General features: G+C 36.2%; 1 protein-coding gene across 1 annotated transcript in view; it reads left to right on the top strand.

The window, feature by feature from the left end:
• Positions 1–6,152: 6,152 nt before the first annotated feature.
• Positions 6,153–18,991, top strand: part of Nbea (neurobeachin) — a 620,123-nt gene continuing 607,284 nt past the window's right edge. The window contains exon 1 of the mRNA XM_077795156.1: positions 6,153–6,446. Within this exon, the coding sequence (XP_077651282.1) occupies positions 6,153–6,446 (294 nt within the window). The remainder of the gene's footprint in view (positions 6,447–18,991) is intronic.

Genomic DNA, 18,991 nt, shown 5'->3' on the forward strand with positions numbered 1-18,991 from the left:
GAATAGGACTCAGCAAAATATTTCTAAGTGATAAGAAGAGCTGCACACACTCAAAAAGTTTGGGAGCCATGGGTATAGGATTCTTGTCAGGAACAGAAAGAAGTAAAAAAAGAAAGCAAAGTATGGAGGGCCTTTGGTATCAAGATATGGACTCTGGATTTACTTTGTTAGGCAAATAGAGTTACCAGTGACGTTTTAAGCAGATGACACATATGTATGCAGAAACTATAGTGATTAATAAAGTAAAACTTCAGGACCACTAATCTGTCCATCAAGGTAGAGCTTTAGGGAGATTATCCATGTGACATTAGAGAAGAATAATGAGTGTGTAGACAAGGAGATGAGATATGAAGTTTCTAACATCTGAATCAGAATGATGGAAGTGAATATGAAAAGAATGGGATGCATGCCAGACATTTCCAGGAAGAATGGGCAGAAGTACTGCAGATTAAATGGCAGATAGATATGTGCACGTGGTGTCTGAGGGAACATGTGTGCACTAGGGTGCTTAGTCCATCTCTATCTGAAATTTCAGAGTGCTCACTATTTTTATACCATTCATTTGACATTGACTTGCTGATTCTGTGTAAAAACATATTTCTCTAAATAGAAAATTTAAAAATCATCCATTTTAACTGGGCCATTTTTTCCCACATAGTAGGCATTTAAATATTGATTGGTTTGCATAACATTTTAGCCTTTCCAAAAGTGGGACAAAATAGGTAACAGATATTGAAATTCTACTTTGTGTATCTATATTCTCTGTTTAGGAGAAAAATTAGTAGAGCAAAGAGGTAGAGCAATAGTTATTGAAAGGAAAGTTTCAGTTTGATAAAGAAACTGTAAATATCCACCTATTTAGTCTAAATGACTTCATGTTCCCAAACCAGGACAAATTTTATCCATCTATCCTGAAAGAATCTGAAAGCCAGATCAGTGAACAATTCCCAGTGGTCTTGGAGGAATCATAGAGAACTAGAAGTGCCAGAGAACTGAAGTTCTGAAGCCAGAGGGAGGTAAATTCTTGAAAATTCACAGCAAGTTGCTTAATATCACACAATCTGATAATAATTAACTTTATATATTTTAATAAATAAATAGATTTATTTTGCTCCAGTACAGGGACAGTGTGCACCCAGACTCCAGCTAGGTAGTTATCAATGTCTCTTTGGGACAAATTAGAGAAATATGGTCTAGTTGTTGGCACAGAATGGTTGTTAATTAATAGTTGAAAGATTATACAAAACAGGTGCTTGACAACTTAAATCAGTAGTTTCCAAACTTTTGACTATGACTTGCAGTAAGAACTAAATTTTACATCATTATCCAGTAACCATACACACATATACACATATACACTATGTACATGTGTATGTATACACATAATTAAATCAACTCTCATAAAACAGTACCTACCCTTACCAAAGGATGCATCTTGACATTTCCCATTCTGTGTTTCTAGTCTATCTCATTTTTTAAAACCCTGCTGTTTGTAATCTCCTAAAATCAATGCTATGACTGTCTTAAAGTGAGTTGATCTCAACCAGAATATTGCTAGCAGTTACTAAGCTGTTTTTATCCTGTTAAACCAAATATTTGAATAAATATGGAAGGTATGTATGTCCTCAAATTTACAGAAGAATAAGGCAATAAATTATTTGGAAGATGTACTCAGGATTAAGAAACTTCTAGCAGATGAAATTTAAACAGAAAATTAAGTAGAAAATTTGAATAAAATAAAATTCAAATTTAAATAGACATACATGATTTTGTAGTTTGTATCTTAAAATCCACATGTAAGGATACATATTGGAGATAGGCTGACACTGAAAAGCAGCATGACTAGAATCAAAACAAAACCCAACCCAACAAAACAAAAAATCTTGCCTTTTCAACTTGATAATAATTTCAACATATGAGGGGAATGGAACTAAAATTATCTGAGAACCTATTACATGCCAAACATGAATCATTACTACATTACATGAATCATTACTACATTACATGAATCATTAGTGTCATGCTGTTGAAAAAAACCTAAACCAAACCAAACAAATCTAATTTGATTTGGGGTTGCATCAGTGGGAGTTGTATTTCTAAAGGTTAAGGCTGAGGGAAGAGTTTCCCTCTGTTTTACACTAGTCCCAACCTATGAAGAATTTGGAGTTTTCCATTCAGATAAAGTTTAGGGAAAAGTGAAAAACTTGATATTTAAAGAACAGGTAATGGGAATGGGAATAATTACTTTGAACTACTACTTTTACCCATTCATTTTTAGACACATTTATCAAATGCAAATTACGAACTGGGTATGTTAGATTCTGAAAACACAAAAATAATTATTACAGGGTCTGTTCCTACAGTCTGAAGGATGATTGTTTGGCAGTTGTTACATGTTAAGTACTTTTAGTGTATTAGCTGCTTTAAGACTAGTAAATATTATTATTATACCTGGATTGGTGTTTTAGTCAGCTTTTTTGCTGTTGTGACTAAACAACTGTAAAGGAGGAAAAGTTTATTTGAGGGCTCATGGTTTCAGAGGTCTTAGTCCATAGAAGGCCGGCTCCATTCTTCTAGGCTTGAGGTGAGGCCGATCATCTGGGCCAAAGAGTGTGGCAGAGGGAAGTGGCTCAGATGGTGATCACAAAGCAGAGAGACAGCCTCCACTCTCCAGATACAAAATATATATGCCACAGACCACGCCCCAAAAGTACCACTTCCTCTGGCCACATTCTACCTGCTTCCAGTTACCATTCAGTTAATCCCATCAGAAATTAATTCCCTGATTAAATTAAGATTACTTTCTAATCATTTCTCCTCCAAAACTTCTTGCATTGTTTTACATGTGAACTTTTAGGAGACACTTCACATACAAACCATAATAATTGGATAAACAGAGGCTTTGAAGCTCAGTCATTTGTTCAAAGTTGCACATAGATGTGGGTGGTGGAAGTAGAATCCAAACCCAGGTTCTGTTGCATCTGGAGCATGCATTTGTAATCACTGTGAAACAAACACTGCCTCTTAAAACTCACATTCATGGGCTTCTTATCTTTGAAGAGCTGTCCTTTGGAAGTATGTGTGTGAAAAAATGTACACAAAATTTAAAATCACCACATAACATGTTTTTAATCTAGAGATTTAAAAATGAACATTTGAGGTCACTCATTATTATGGAACTATCTTTTATTTTAAAATACTGTGAATGTAAATGCTAAGTTATTTGAACATTTTCAGGGAAATTGGCTTTGTAGGCAAAAAGGAAACAGACCTGCTGTCCTTATTAACAACTTTATGCTTTTGGAGATAGTACTGAAAACATATTAACTGTGAAATCTTAAAGATGTTGTTATTATTGTGTTTATAGGTCACTAAACACACATTGTGTCTGTATACTAAGGATATGAAGACACATTTAACTTCATGCTAACTGCTGAGTTGAAATTCTTTTACTGAATTCTCACTTTCCTATGGGATAGGTATTATCATCTCTGTTTAAGGAAAGAGTATACTGAAGTTCAAATATCTTGAGTAGACTGCACAGGTAGTAAATTATGGGTGTGATTCAAAGCCCCATGCACTTTCCACAGTTCCATTCTGCCTGTGAGGAACTGACAGTGTATGAGAGTACACTTTAATTGGTAAGTTTCTTTAAAAGTCTCTGAAATTGAATTTAATATGCAAAAGCAGTGAGTTTTTCCTACTTTGAAGTAGTGATATCGTCTTTATCCCATTTTTTATCTCCACTAAAGAAAAATGAACAAACAGGATAAACAACCTAAGTGCACATTTTGCCTAAGAAACAAAGCAGGGAAAATAAAACAAAAATGTTAAAATAATGTTGAGCTATTTATTCAGAAAGGAAATAGAAATTTCAAGCTGTCACTGTCAAAGCATTCATACAAGAAGTCTAAAAATAGCAAGAGGTAGAACCTGCTTCTCTATTTATCTATTACCTAGATGCACAGTGGGGCATAAAAACATAGTGTGATAACCTTTCAGTCTGGATATATATATATATATATATATATATATATATATATATACAAAATTTGTAAATGAAATACAGTTTTCATAGAAGTAGATGATACTTACCTGGGACAGATCAAAATGCTGTAGCTAGAATTGTTACAAGATTTTTCAAATCAAACTATCAAGACTAATCTTGTAAATTTCTCATACAGTTTCAACCATGCTAACATTTTAAATTCCATTGTCATTTAATTTAATTAAACAAGCTGATTACCACTTCTTTTAGAAATTTTGCTCAGCAATTTTAATAATTTGATTACTTCAGTGCAAATTTAAACAGTCATATCACCAGTAACTATAATCCTAAGCACTGTTTTTGAGAAACTTTGTATAACCTGTGGCACTTCGGAATTTTTCCATGTGCCCAGATCCAATTAAATATGATTAATAACAACTGGATTATGATGGATTTGTATATTGACTTTTTTTTTCATTTGAGATGACAATTAAAACTGATTTGAATAGACCTCAAGATACCTAATATTTCTTGCGACTTGTAATATGTTTTCATTGAAAAGGACAGTCATGAAATATTAAAGAATATTGCATTCTTCATTTCTGAGAAGAAACTAGCAGTCATGCTTATTTCGTTTTAATTCAATACCAGAAGCAAGATAACTGTGCATGTTAAGTTTTTTTTTTAAATTAAAAGTAATACCCTCCCCCCTTTTTTTGCTTCTGTGACGGTGCAGATACCGAAATCTACTTTTGTTCCGGATCAAGAATGGCAGCAAGAATTACTCATATTTTTAGATAATTTAAAAACTCCTCTGAACCATATACGCCCATGAAAAAGGGAGGCATCATTAATTGGCATCATACCTGAGGATCGTTAGGGAGTTTTAAAGTGTGGGGTGTGTTGCTCCCACCAAAGACCGCACCGTATCACAGAATGCCGCCTTTTTAGGCCCAGATATGAGTTCAAGAGCTGTTTGTTGTTTAGAGCTCTTTCCAGAGAGGATCACTGTTTGACAAGTTCTATTTTAAGTCGCGCCTGTGTGTGCAGGTGTCAGGCTCTTTCATGGCAGTAGAAAAAGACCCAATACACTCCATCTGTATCCTTCCCGCGGCAATGCAGGCTTGTCCCTCCCGGTGTGTTTGCTTCTGCTTTGCCAGCCACTTTTCCTTTAGGAAATTCCAGGGAGGGTAGGCGGACAGGACTGTGAGGAAGGGCAAAGAGGGGCAGAAAGAGGTCGTCTGCCACTCCCCTACCTTATAAGGCACGTGGCACTGGCAGTAGCAGCGGCTGGATGCAACAACGAAGAAGAAGAACCTCCTCCTTGCAAGAAGACAGAGGGAAAGAGGAGGTGGCAGTGAAGGCAAGACACGCACACTTTGTCCTTCCCCACAGGGAGAATCCACCCTCAGGGGAACAAACACAAGGAAGCCACCCGCCCCGCCTCTGCCGGCTGGCCCCAGGGTCTGGCAGCCGTCCCCATGCACCTGCTCACCTGTCTATCGGTTCTGGGAGGTTGGGGGAGGGATGAGGGGTGTCGGGGTGGGTGGGTGGGAAGCGAAGGAGGGCAGGGCAAAAGAGGGGGTGCAGCGAGGGCTCCGCCCCCGGAGGCTCTGCGCAGGCGCAGTGGCCGCTACCGCAGGCAGGGGGCGGCAACATGGCGGAGTGAGCGGCGGCGTCGGGGCTTCACAACAACAGTGGCGCTCGTAGCAGCGGCAGCAGCAGCGTCAATAACATCGGCCACAGCCTGAGCTTCAGCACCGGCCAGCGCCGAGACCAGCTGCTGGCGCCCCAGGGCTGTTTGGAGCGGCGGCAGCATCTCCGCGGGGGGCGGGCCGGGCCGGACTGACCGGGAGGGGGAGAGAGAGCAGGCAGCGGCGGCGGCAGCGGCACAGCTGCTGGGCGGGCACTGCCGCTCACCGGGCAGCGGTTTTAGCGGCGCCGCCACCACCGGGAATCAGGCTGAGAATCCCTCACCGCCTCCGCCGGGGAGGGCGCCGGAGCGGGCCGGGCTGAAGCACGGGCGGGGAGCGGGCCCGGCGCCGCGGCGCTGGTGGATGCTGGGGCTCCGAGGCGACGGCCGGGGGGCGGGGGCCGAGGCAGGTATAACGGTACCGGCGGAGGCAGCGCCGCTTCTCTGCTCTTCTCCCAAGGAGGGGGCCCAATGGCGAGCGAGAAGCCGGGCCCGGGCCCGGGGCTCGAGCCTCAGCCCGTGGGGCTCATCGCCGTCGGGGCCGGAGGCGGAGGCGGCGGGGGCAGCGGCGGTGGCGGCATCGCGGGCAGCGGGATGGGGGAGCTGAGAGGGGCGTCCGGCTCCGGCTCGGTGGTGCTCCCCGCGGGGATGATTAACCCCTCGGTGCCGATCCGCAACATCCGGATGAAATTCGCAGTGTTGATTGGACTCATACAGGTCGGAGAGGTCAGCAACAGGGACATCGTGGAGACGGTGCTCAACCTGGTAAGGGAAAAGGCGTGCTCTCGCTCTGCTCCCCAGCCCCCCATATCCTCGCTCCCCAGCGTCTCTGGCCCCCACCCCCCACCCCAGGTCATACACGCAGCGCGTCCCTGGGAGCAAAGCTCGTTCAGCCGGTATTGCCCAGCGGGTGACCTGCCTGCGTGCTGCCAAAGCCACGCCACCTCCCTTCTCTCTTTTGGTCCTCTCCTGCCACCTGAGCGCAGTGCCCAACTTAACACCGCTTCTTATCACTTCTCGTGACTATGAGTAAAAACCATCTCTTGCTGGGAAGGTTTTGGGTCGACTTCAGAGTTTAGTTAGGGTGTGAGGAGACCTCTGGTTCTCTGGGGTTCTTTCTCCCTCACTCTTTAATTGCCCATGGTGTCGCTCTCTGAGGATGACAGCCTTGCCCCTGGAGCCTAAATTCCCCGGTGCTACTGAAATGTGAGAAGCGCATTATCTCCAACTTGAGCAGCTGGGGTGTGATGTTTTCGAGGGAGGAGAAAAATGATGCAGTTTTGCATCTGTCTTTAAATATATTCCAAGGCAATGATGTAGTGTGTTGTAGCAGCATCTACCCCACCCCCATCTCTTAGGCAGTCTTCCCTTTTTTTGTAACATTGCCCTCAATATGCTGATCTCTTAGTATTTTGTGTGTGTGCACATAAGCTTTAAAATGTGAGGGCACCAAATCATACAGGTTGGTTTCTATGGTTGCCTTTAGGAGCGTGGCATGTGGATAAAGACTAAAGGAAAGATGTTAACGCAGGTTTTGGTTTCTCTCATGATAAGAAAGAGTTACTGCAGAACTGTGTATGACTTAATGTTTTGCGCTATGTACAGAAGAGGCTAAGAAGCCTTCAAGATGACAGAGAAGAAAGAGGAAGATATAAAGAGAGAAGAATCATTAATAGAGCATAATTAAGAGTTCATTTTCAGTGCTTTGTAAATGCAGTTTTTTTGCTGCAGCAAAGCTTTTAAAATAGTTTACCCTGCAATATCTCGTCTTTGACATACTGTAAGGTTGGGTTTTGGCAGGCAAGGTGTAAATCAGAAGCAATCATTTGAATATTGTATTTGGTGTGGAGTCACAGGAACACAAAAATATGCTTGCCAGGGGATTCTATAACAGCTTTGCACTATGATTTTTCCGCCAAGCAGTTATTTTTATTTGATGTACTGGAAAACTGAAAGAAAGATGCAGCTATGGCAGTGGTGCCCTGAGACATGGATTAGATAACGTCTGTGTTTTATGAACCTATTAAATTCACAGAAAAGTTGAAGCTGTTTTTTTTTTCTTTTTGCTAGTGTATGAAGTCAAAGATAGGCAATTATCTGTCTTTGTTATATTTATTGCTGTTTAAATAGAAAACATCTTTCTACTTTTGTATACCCTTCAGATAAATCACCTTAAAAAGTCGGTGTAAGTTTGGGAGAATGTCCTCCCATTGATATAACCAGTTCTTTTCAAAATAACTAATTGGTTTTCTTGGGATTTTCAGTTTAAATAAGTGCAAATAGGGGGTCAGTACTTTTTTTTTCTTTTTAAAAGAGATTAAGTTTCAAAAATATGGTAGTATGTTAGCTGGTTATCTGTTTATTTAAAGAAACATTTTAAGTTTTTTTCCCCCCACAGTTTTTGTCTAACCAATATTTCTACTTTAGATGATGTGATAATAGTATTTGTATTCTTACTTAGTACATTTTAATCTGATAAGAGGCAGTAGAGCTTTCATAAACTGGACACTGATTTGAATGTGTAACCAGTTGGGACTCTGCAGCAGTAGCCACGCATGCTAGATCTGATAGATCAGTATTTAACAGATGGGGTTCTTTAGATACATAGTAGACTATGAAAAGAAGTGAAATATTTCTCTTGAGGTAAAAAGAAATTTAACTCTTCAGTGCAATAACAATCTATGAATTATGTAAACATTATTTTAGAGATTAAGTTATCATTAAACCTAGAGTCCTTAGAAATATGGTAATACTGAAATGATATATTCCCCAATCCACTTAAGACCTGTAACTCATCGATTTTTGGAATAACAAAAGTTAGGTTTAAATTTTCTTTGTTTATATTTAAAGAATGCAATAACTTTTAAATGGAAACTTTTGGGACAAAGATTAAATAACAAAAGGAGTTGCTTATTATTGTTAATTATATTGATTATAGAATATGAATTAGTCATGTGAAGTATAATATTTCTTGAATGGTAGGTTTAGAAATTTATTGTTCCAAAACATTGTTGTAAATGTTATGTGAAAATTTAAGCTGACTAAAAAAAACTTGGAAATAATGGACATTTAAAAAATAATTATCAAAACTTAACTATTTCATAAGTAATACAGTTGATAAAATTTATTTAGGGTACTAAGTGGCTTGTTAATGATTGGAAGTCCCTATTTATGAAGTAAGTTTCAAAAATTTTTATTCTTAATTTAAATGTTAAAGAAAATTACACTGCTCTTTGTGACAGTAAAGAAATAAAGGAAGCTAAACTTCAAAACATTTTTTTTTTTACTTTAAACAATATTCTTGTCATAGTCACCTTTGTCAAAATATGTTTTTTTTTTCCCTATCCATTCTTCTTATATAGTATGAGACGTATGAGAGTACAACTGTTCATTTTTTGGGTAATATTTTACACTTGCCTTGCCCCCAAGGTTAAAAGTTTTGTAGAGTAAAGTTTAACTATGTAGTAAAATATAGGACTTCAACACAGTGGTGGTTGGAATTTTTCTGTTTTTGTTTGCCAAAGGTAGATATCCATTTGTACTACTCAAGTGGATTATGGGAGTTTGGTGACGAATCACAAATGTAATGAGAAATAAAATGAATGATTTCATTGTAGATACATACATTTTGTATAATGGTAGGATAGTGGACTTAAAACATTAATCTAAGTGATGGAGAGTATTAGGAATATGAGCAAATTAGTTTGTAAGTAATGTTACAATAAGAGTACATTGTCAAGGATTTTGTATTGTAGTTTTACCAGTGAAAGAACTAATTATTGACACACTTTGACTTCAGGAGGAATTATTACATGTGGTTTTATAAGAGAGTTAGATTGTATTAAAGAGATTTTTCTTGTTGGTTATTGTAAAGCAGGCACACTACTTAAATCTATTGCTTCCTTTGTAAACATACTTGACATATGTTTATATACAGTTTCTCCTTGAAGTAATGCTATGTAAATAGCATGTGTTATCTTTGTTTATAATGTGGAAGTTTGTTTTTATCACAGATTCTAATATGAATGTGATTTTAAAGAAAAGATTAAATAGAGGACTAATATTTACTTAATGAAAGAATTCACAGTAGGGTATTTTGAATAGTCATCTTATGCAATATAGTTTTATAATTATAGAATTTCATTTAATTCTATAATTATGGAATTTAACCATAGACTTGTAGTTTTTTCATGAATTGCTGAATTATTGAGGTTTTCATGAATTTTTAGATTTTTTCATGAATTACTGTGAGGTATATCATTGTGTATTTATTTGTAGAAAATGGTATTTCCTTTAATATTATTTTTGGCATTTTAAGTGTCATGCTGTTTACTATATTGAAAGCATAACAAGATGTTTTGATTTTGTGGCCTATTAAGTTCATTTACTCTTGGCATCTGGATCATGGTATTTTATCAAAAGGGAAATTTTAAGTTATGTTTTGTACTTGATGTGACAGTAACTCTTCTTCCTTAGAGTGGTTTCATTTGTACCTTGATACTCAGAATCATTTTTATTTTGATGATATTTAGAATTTCACGAAAAGTTATGTTTTGCATTTGAATTTATTTAAAAAATATATAGTTGAATTTTAGGTAAACTCAGGCCATCCTTGATACTTGAAACCACATTTATTTATATTAAAAGAATTTTCTGCATTTTAATTTGCTTTTCATATTAGCTTTTACATTTATTCTTGCTATTGAGTATGGAAAATTAAATACATAAGTATTGGAAGTTTAAATATAAAAAGTTTGGAGATTTTTCACAGAAATATTAACTTAATCATATGATGACACTGAAGCAGAAAATACTCTAAAGCCTGTTTGTGATTAAATTATATTAATGTTAAGTAAATATTGTCAGATTTTGGTATAGACTATGCTAATAATTAAAAGTAGTTCAAGGTTCTCTCTTCTTTTGCTATATTTTCCCAAGTGGTATAAAAAAATTCACAGCGTCTAGCAGACCCAGCCCCGTTTTGTATACTAGTATACATGTATTATATTCAATCATCTGCATTTTTACTGTTAAAATATTTTTATGCATCAGTCCCAAATGTTTTTCATTTTATGCCTGCAATTCTGATACTTCATGCACTATCAGTCTTCTCTTTTGTATTACACATCACTCTCTATTATTACAGTTATTTTTGTTCCTTTCTCATTCTAGCCTGTGAATTCCATGAGGGCAGAAGCTGATCTTTTATATTTTTTTTGTATTTCTGACCCTTGAGTAAGTAAGTTCAATCCATTTTGAGTATGCAGGGCAATAGTAATTAGGACCAATTTTTGAAAATTGTGTTCAAGAGTAGGGTCTGTGTTCTGGATTCTAAAATAAATTAGACTCATGTAAATTTAATGTATTATTTACCCCCAAACTAAGTATGTGTTGAATATGTATGTGTTATCTGATATACATATCTATTTAGGTATTACTTCATATGTAAATGTTATTTTTAATTGACATCTGTGAATAAGTAAAATTTTGATAAAAACTTTTTATTAAACTCATACGTATGATCAAATAGATGCATGTAACAAAGAGAATGTTATTAAAATATTTATAATATATTGACTAGAAATTAAAACAAACAAAAACATCATTGTCAGCTTGTCATATTACCAGAGCATTAACATCTCTTGTTTTTGTCAGTCTAGCCTACATTCTCCTTTTTTGTAATGGTACCTCATCTCCTGTTCTTAATTCAGCTGTGTGAGGTGGGTTGACTCTACTTTCAGTGGTGACCAAAATCAGTGATTGGTTTAGGGATTAACATTTAACCAGAGGTGCCCCAGAGTCAATCCAGGACTTGTGCTGGAACTCCACCTGTTGGGGATACTGAACAACATCCAGACTCAGTCTGTGGTTGTAGTGCCTGCCTTATAATTTGGGCAAGGACTGGGGATATAACTCAGTTGGTAGAGTGCTTACCTTGCATGGACAAGGCCCTGGGTTCCATCCTCTGCACTAAAAATAAATAAATAAATAATTAAATAAATAAATATTGTGCTGGCATGGTGGCACACCCCTGTAATTCCAGTGGCTCCAGAGGCTGAGGCAGGAGGATGGTAAGTTCGAAGCCAGCTTTAGCAAAAACGAGGTAACTCAGTGAGATACTGTCTTTAAATAAAATATGAAATAGGACTGGTGATGTGGATCAGTGGCTGAGTGTCCCCCTGAGTTCAGTTTCAGTACACACACACACACATTTATGTGTGTGTGTGTGTGTGTGTGTGTAATTGTTGTTAGCTAGTTTTAAATCATTTGAAGTTGGGTTGTTGTGACTTGTAAATGGAAAGAATCGCCACTAGCATAGAGTTAGTATCTAGAAATTAGACATTATAAGAAACAGCTTAAATGCTGAAATGGAGTCCAAGGTATTGAGAACTTTGCTATTCCCTCAGAGTTCATTTTCAGAAATATAGAGCAACTTTTTAAAATGTCAGCTATGTTATATTTGCTCATGGAACCACCACTGGGGATGGAATTTTAGTAATGGTGAAATCTTTGATAGTGTCTTATAGAAGAGAACTTTGGTTCAAGCTGGCATGCCTGAAAGCAGAGTAAGGAAAATGTAGTCTTTCAAGTAAGAGAGGCCCTTTCTGCCTATAGCTGCGTATCCAAATAGAAGACAATCAATATATCAAGAGGCTTAAAGGATGGCTAGTGTGGTGGCTTACTTCTCCTGAGGCTGAGGCAGGAGGATAGCAAGTTCAAAGCCACCCTCAGCAGCTTAGCGAGGGCCTAAGTAACTTAGTGAGACCCTGTCTCTAAATAAAAATATAAAAAAGGGCCTGGGGATGTTGCCCAGTGGTCAGGCACCTGGGTTCAATCTCTGGAACACCCCCCCCCCCAAAAAAAAAAAAGAAAGATTTGCAGATTGGAAACCCTAACCCTAACCCCCTGTCAAGGAGGAAATATTTAAATTTGGTAAAGTTCTGTTTTATAAGCTTCTCCCAAGCACCTCTCGGTCCCCAGATCAAAGTAACAATCTAATTGTAAAGAGCTCTAAACTAGGGTCCAAGTGATATGCTAGTTTTGCCTCCTCAACCAGCTTCTTGTTTCACATTGCTTCAAAGAAGATCATCAAGCTGAGATTTAAAAGTACTGGGAGAGGCCCGTTGCTGAGAGACTGAAACTTATAAGTTGAAACCCAAATTAATATACTGTATTTCAACAAGAACTCTTGTTTGCTAATTCAACTCACTGAAGTAGATTCAGCAAAAGCTTACTAAGGTTTTAGGGAAGCTGTACTTCCAGAAGAAACTTCAAACCTGGTAAAGAGAATTCTGACTTCTTGAGGCTTCATTAAGAGAAAGTATGCTGTTAAAACACTGTAGCCTCTGAAAATGAAATTTGTGGCCATGGAGGATAATGCAAAAGTGAGCTCATCTTTAGTAGGATTGAATGCTTCCAGAACTGGCTGACCATATAACTCCATTTACCAGAATTAGTGCTTTGAATTAGTGACCATAGTTTGATATACCTTCTCCACTCTTCTAAGTGGGAGTGATTATTATTGTCATAATTTGTGTTTTTCTCCTATCACTGTATGTTAGTTATAAGAGGGATAGTTAAATTTATTTTCTTGCTATATATTAGTATGAAGTACCACCAAGGAGAATGTACATTTGTATGTGATTAAGAATTATGTTCATAATACAGAAATTTCACACTTGTAGCTGGATACAATAATTTGACATTGTAATTTTTCCCCCCATCCCATGGTGAGTTGGTGAGTACTATTTTCTGTTGTGGCTAAGATGGTAATATTATTAAACATGAGTATTTAAAAATTATATATATGGAACGAAATGGATGTATGAGTTGAATGGCATCCCAGAGTTAGATGTTTCAGATATTAATTGTTAGACTTTCTAGCATTCATTCTTTCTGCTGTTAACAATTCTAGATTTTCTGAGACATGTCTGAGGGGTCTCTCTATTCATTTGTATAGTTCGAGACTTTCCTTGGTCAGACACAGAAATTTACCCTTTGCTCATCAGTAACAGATAATGGTTATAAAATTTAGCTATACTTTTTAGACAGCTTGATAACTTATTTCATTCTTCTGGAGAAGGAAGAAGGTGCTTTCACTGGGGTTGTTACAAAATGTTAGTATGTAAGTCAAGAGTTGACTGGCAGTCTGCCATGATGGAGGCAGCATCTGCTTGAGAGGCACCTAGAACCAAGGGATGGATTGTTGAGGGCATCTTTGGAACCCCTCCAGTCTATCTTCAGACTGAATTCCTATTTTATTTAAGCCAGTTTGAATCCTGTTCCTATTCATTGTACCTTAAAGATTTCTAATATTCTAACTCAAAAATTACAAAAAACCCATAGATATTCAGTATATAGGACACATCATAAAAAATTAACTTGTCAAAGGACTTCTTTCTTTCAAGAAAGAAGAAACATATATGTATGTATGTATATATGTCTCTCTCTCTCTCTGTCTCTCTGTCTCTCTGTCTCTCTCTCTCTCTCTCTCTCTCTCTCTCTCTATATATATATATATATATATATATATATATATATGGTTAATTTCAGATATTTACCTTCACTAAATAAGAACATAAGATAATAGTATGAAAAAGAAGTGATTAAAAGGAAATAATCATTGTTACATTGTTAGGTGGGGAATGCTAAAATAATCATAAATGCTGTTGTCGGGCATGTAAAATGTTAGTTATTCTGTTCAGCAGTTTAGCAGAATGTATCAAGAACTTTGAAGAAGTCCTCTCACTAATCTTTAGTTCTTGAGGCTAAGGAAAAATTACCTGTGGATAGGTATGAGAGTTAAATGTAGTTTTGTGATGAAAATAACTGACAACAACTTATATGTTCAACAAGAGTGAAAAGTTAAATAAATTGTTTTGCATCGTGTTACAGAATAGAATACAGCCATTAAAATTCTGTGCCCCAGTTGTCCTACTTATAAAATGGAGACATCTATCTTGTGAGGTGATGCTACAGATTGAATGAATAGGTGTGAAGTACTTGGTATATAGCTAACTTTATTTAGTACTTACTATTGTTATTTTTATTCTTAGTCCTGAGAATCATCTAATCATCGAAAAATTAATAATCTTACTAAATTATGAGGTGTCCTATGTTAGTTTAGAGTATTTGAGCCTGGTGAACCTGTTAGGGAGTGCATCTCAGATACTCACCTGTCATGATTTTCTGGGAAGCATGGAAGATCTGTTCTGAATCCCTTATAGTTTTTAGCAGTGCCTATGGTAGTTTTCGTTATTTCCTTCTTTGGGTGAGGAGTGTGGAAAACTAGATTCCTTTGCCTGGAATCTGCTGCATCTCCTCCTTCTCTCACGTGGGTGAATCTCACATATAGATGTATTAGGACCTGAATGGTGATTCTAAGCAAATAATTCCTCCCTCTGGGAGTATTTGCTTAAATATTTAGAAGACTACTTGGGTAACAACCCTGAGGGCAAGTTAGAAGATCAAACACTATTTCATAATCAGTTTGTGTTAGAAAATAATATTAGACTATATGTTTTTTTTCAGCAGTTTATTCACATTTTTTCCTTCTGCTTATTTTAATATGTACCACGTGTAAGTTAGAGGAGAGCTACGGTAAAAACTTTTACAATGACTGAAATCTTACTAGAAAATAATGTTAGACTATATTTTAATGGCTGTTAAGTATTTTCCATGCATTTCTGAAATTGAGCTGCATATCTAATCACAGAATAACCCCATTTTATAGATACCATTCCTTCATTACAGCTGGATTCAGAAACTTAAGGCTGGCTGTAGGGAATGTGAGGAAGTAGACAATACTATGCAGGTACTGACTAGCAGAACTGTGACTCATAACTTTCAGTTTTCAAAGCTAGGGTTCTTTCCCATTACTAAATAAAATATAGTTACTTAGATACTATCCTAAATGCAGCGTTGTGTGAAGAGATGACATTGGAAGGGGAGGAACCAGCCAGCCTCAGTGAGTTGATTCTGTAGTTGGGCGTGTTTCCTGTGTAGGACTTAGGACAAGCTGTTCAGATGAAATAAAAATGAATGCATGACAGTTGGATGGATTTGTACAGAAGTGACTGAGAAGGAACTATACTGTGAGCTTTTGAGATTTGGGGAAATAATTGACTATACAATATTATACATGGTAACTGGCTTTGAAATTTATACAATTTAGTGAGGAAAATGTTGAATCAGAATATATATTCTGATTATATTACAATATTACATAAATGATATAGTATTTAGGATATGATAACATTACACAAATTAATATTTTAACTTATGCATTAATGTATTACATAAAATAGATTTGGGTGATTTTCTTGTTCTATGGTAGAGCTAATTTTGTGAAACATCACATATATATGTGCTTGAATAAAATAAACAATAGGAGGTCTGGGTAATATAATTTCCAATAATTGTGATTCCTCTGAGTTTGTTAAATTAGAGCAAATATTAATTAGTATAACATTTTATGGGAGTATAAGTGTTTAGATATATCTCCCTTTAGTAAATACTTACATCTACTGAGAGAAATAACCTGCAGGTGAGATATAAGTAACTCTACTGTTACTTAAGATTTTTTCAAATCTGGAAGAGAATTGGCATTTATAGATTGGGCTTGGATTTATCTTTTATGTTTTGAATACCCTCTGCCAACTCCTTTGAAGTAAATGGGTATTTGCTTTAAAGTATGGTTGAGGTTAAGGGGCTTGTCTAATGTGCAGTGCTGTTTAGTTGTGGAGGAGACAGTCAGATTTTCCATTTCTATGTGTGTTGCTATTTAAAATATACCATTATATTGGGCTGGGGATGTGGCTCAAGCGGTAGCGCGATCGCCTGGCATGTGCGGGGCACTGGGTTCGATCCTCAGCACCATATAAAAATAAAAAAATAAAGATGTTGTGTCTACTGAAACCTTAAAAAATAAATATTAAAAAAATTCCCCCCCCCCCTAAAAAATATACAATTATAGAGGCTGGGGTTATAGCTCAGTGGTAGAGTACTTGACTCAACACCACCTAAAAATAAATAAAAAAATTAAGATATTGTGTCCAATTTAAAAAAAAAATCTTTAAAAAATAAGTAAAACATACCATTACTTTTGATGATGGTGCTGATGTAGTGTAATAGCAACTTTGAGTCATCAAATTCTTATGTTAGGCACTGTGTTAAGCATATGACATACATCATCTCATTCAAGCATCCTCTTTTTTTTTGTAAATATTTTTTTTCTTTGTTATTTTTAGTTATACATGACAATAGAATCTACTTTGATTTATTTATACAAACATGGAATGTCTTATTCTAATTAGGAACCCATTCTTGTGGATGTACATGATGTTGAGATTCACTGTGGTGTATTCATATGTGTATTCATATGTGTACACAGGAAAGTTATGTCAGATTCATTCCACTGTCTTTCCTATTCCTATTATTTAAGCCTATTGACCTGTGATATAAAATCTTCAGTGAACAATAAAATCATTGTCTTTCCAAGGTAACTGAAGTGTGCTATCTTAAAAGAGAAGTGTTTTCATTTCTAAACGTATACATATTTTGTTAAAAAATGTTATAGAAATATTTAACTTTGTTAAAAATGTTATAGAAATATTTAACTTAATTTGTACTAATTCTTTATAACTTGATCACCCTTTTATAATCCTTAAATTTAAGTATTCAACTATTATTTAGGAGTTAATGCAAAACTGTTTATTTTGTTGTAGTGTATTGAGTGTTACCTGCTAAATAATTACTACACTTCTTCAGTTATAATCTTTGATCTTTTGTCTAAAAAGTTCCTGCTCATTTCAAGACCTAGATCTTAACCTCAATTTAAAACAATCTTCCCTAGTATTCCCCTCCAAATTGTTCTTCCTTTCCTTTGCTTTCCCATACATTTTGTACATCTTGTTTATTTTTCACATTACTCTAGAGACACTGAATCTATTGAGGATAAGAATATTATTTTATTCACATTGTTATCATGAGTACTTAATATAGTACCTGGCATCTTGTGGTGCTTAGTGAACTTTTTCCTGTGTATATTTTTCACCTTTGATGGAGTAAGTTTGTTTTGGTCATATCTTGCTTGGGTTCAGATCTTTTTTTCCAGGTTATGTTGAATTTTCTAATTTCTGTTTGCTGCTTACTTTAGCATTTCAGTTTGTTATTTGGGGGTAGAGGAATGATAGAGATATATAGGTGTATGTATGCGTGGTTCATGTTTAGAAGAAAGTTTTCAAAATATTTGAAATGGGTAAGGAGTCATGATGTCCCCAGATCTGGTGAATGGTCCTACTCTTATTATTTGCATGGATGAGGACATTAAAAATGAGGCAGACTAAGATTCTACAGTTTTTCACAGACTAGAAATTAATATATAGATTTCCTGACCCAACTCATTCCAGTATTCTTTTTTTTTTGTGACTATAGTTCTACTTTGCTTCATCTTACTTGGGGTTCTGATTAATTATAATTTTAATATAATTTTTACTTGAGCAATATCAGAATACTAGAGTGATAGATAAATAATTTACCGAATAACCCTGTATTCTTTTGCCATAGACATGACTCTTCCTGGCTATCTAAAAAGAATTTTGTAATCCTTGCCTTCAAATAAAAGTTCAGCATAGGAAATAGAAGAATAAAGTAGTATAAAGTAATATTGCAGAGATATAAACAAAATGCTTTGGGAACATTCATGTTGTAGGGATTAACTTTGGAGGAGTCTGGGAAGGCTTTATTGAGTAGAGACTTGTGAACTAGGTCTTAAAGGACAAGTTCCTATTCTTTAGGATTAAAAAGGACAGGAATAGATCAACTTTTCGTGACTTAGATAGCTTGCATAAGGGCACAGGATAATGAGAAGTTTTCCATAGTTATTTCCTATAATACTAACTATAAATTGTAGTAAATGAGAACTTTATTTTTTCTTGCAGAAACTATATATATATATATATATATATATATATATATATATGTAGTTGTATCCATTGGTTTTAAATAATCACTTTTTAGTTTCTGCTTTAGTCTTCTCAAGCTTGCTCAGGTGATGTGGTAAGATTTATTAGGATCCAATTCACTAAATTATTTCAAAAGCTCTATTTGTGTAAGATATCTCATTTTGCAGTCTCAAGACTTCTGACATATTGGCTCAAACCAACAGATTTTATGTGTATAAATAAGAGGTTTACTATAAGAAATTGACTCACACAATATGGGTATTAGGAATTCCCAAGATTGGTAGTTTGGTGTGCAGGAAACTGGGGTGTACTGATGGTGAAGATTTGCTGCACGTTTAAAAGCCT

Source organism: Urocitellus parryii, chromosome 2 (genome assembly GCF_045843805.1).
Source record: "Urocitellus parryii isolate mUroPar1 chromosome 2, mUroPar1.hap1, whole genome shotgun sequence".
In the NCBI taxonomy this organism is placed as follows: Eukaryota; Metazoa; Chordata; class Mammalia; order Rodentia; family Sciuridae; genus Urocitellus; species Urocitellus parryii.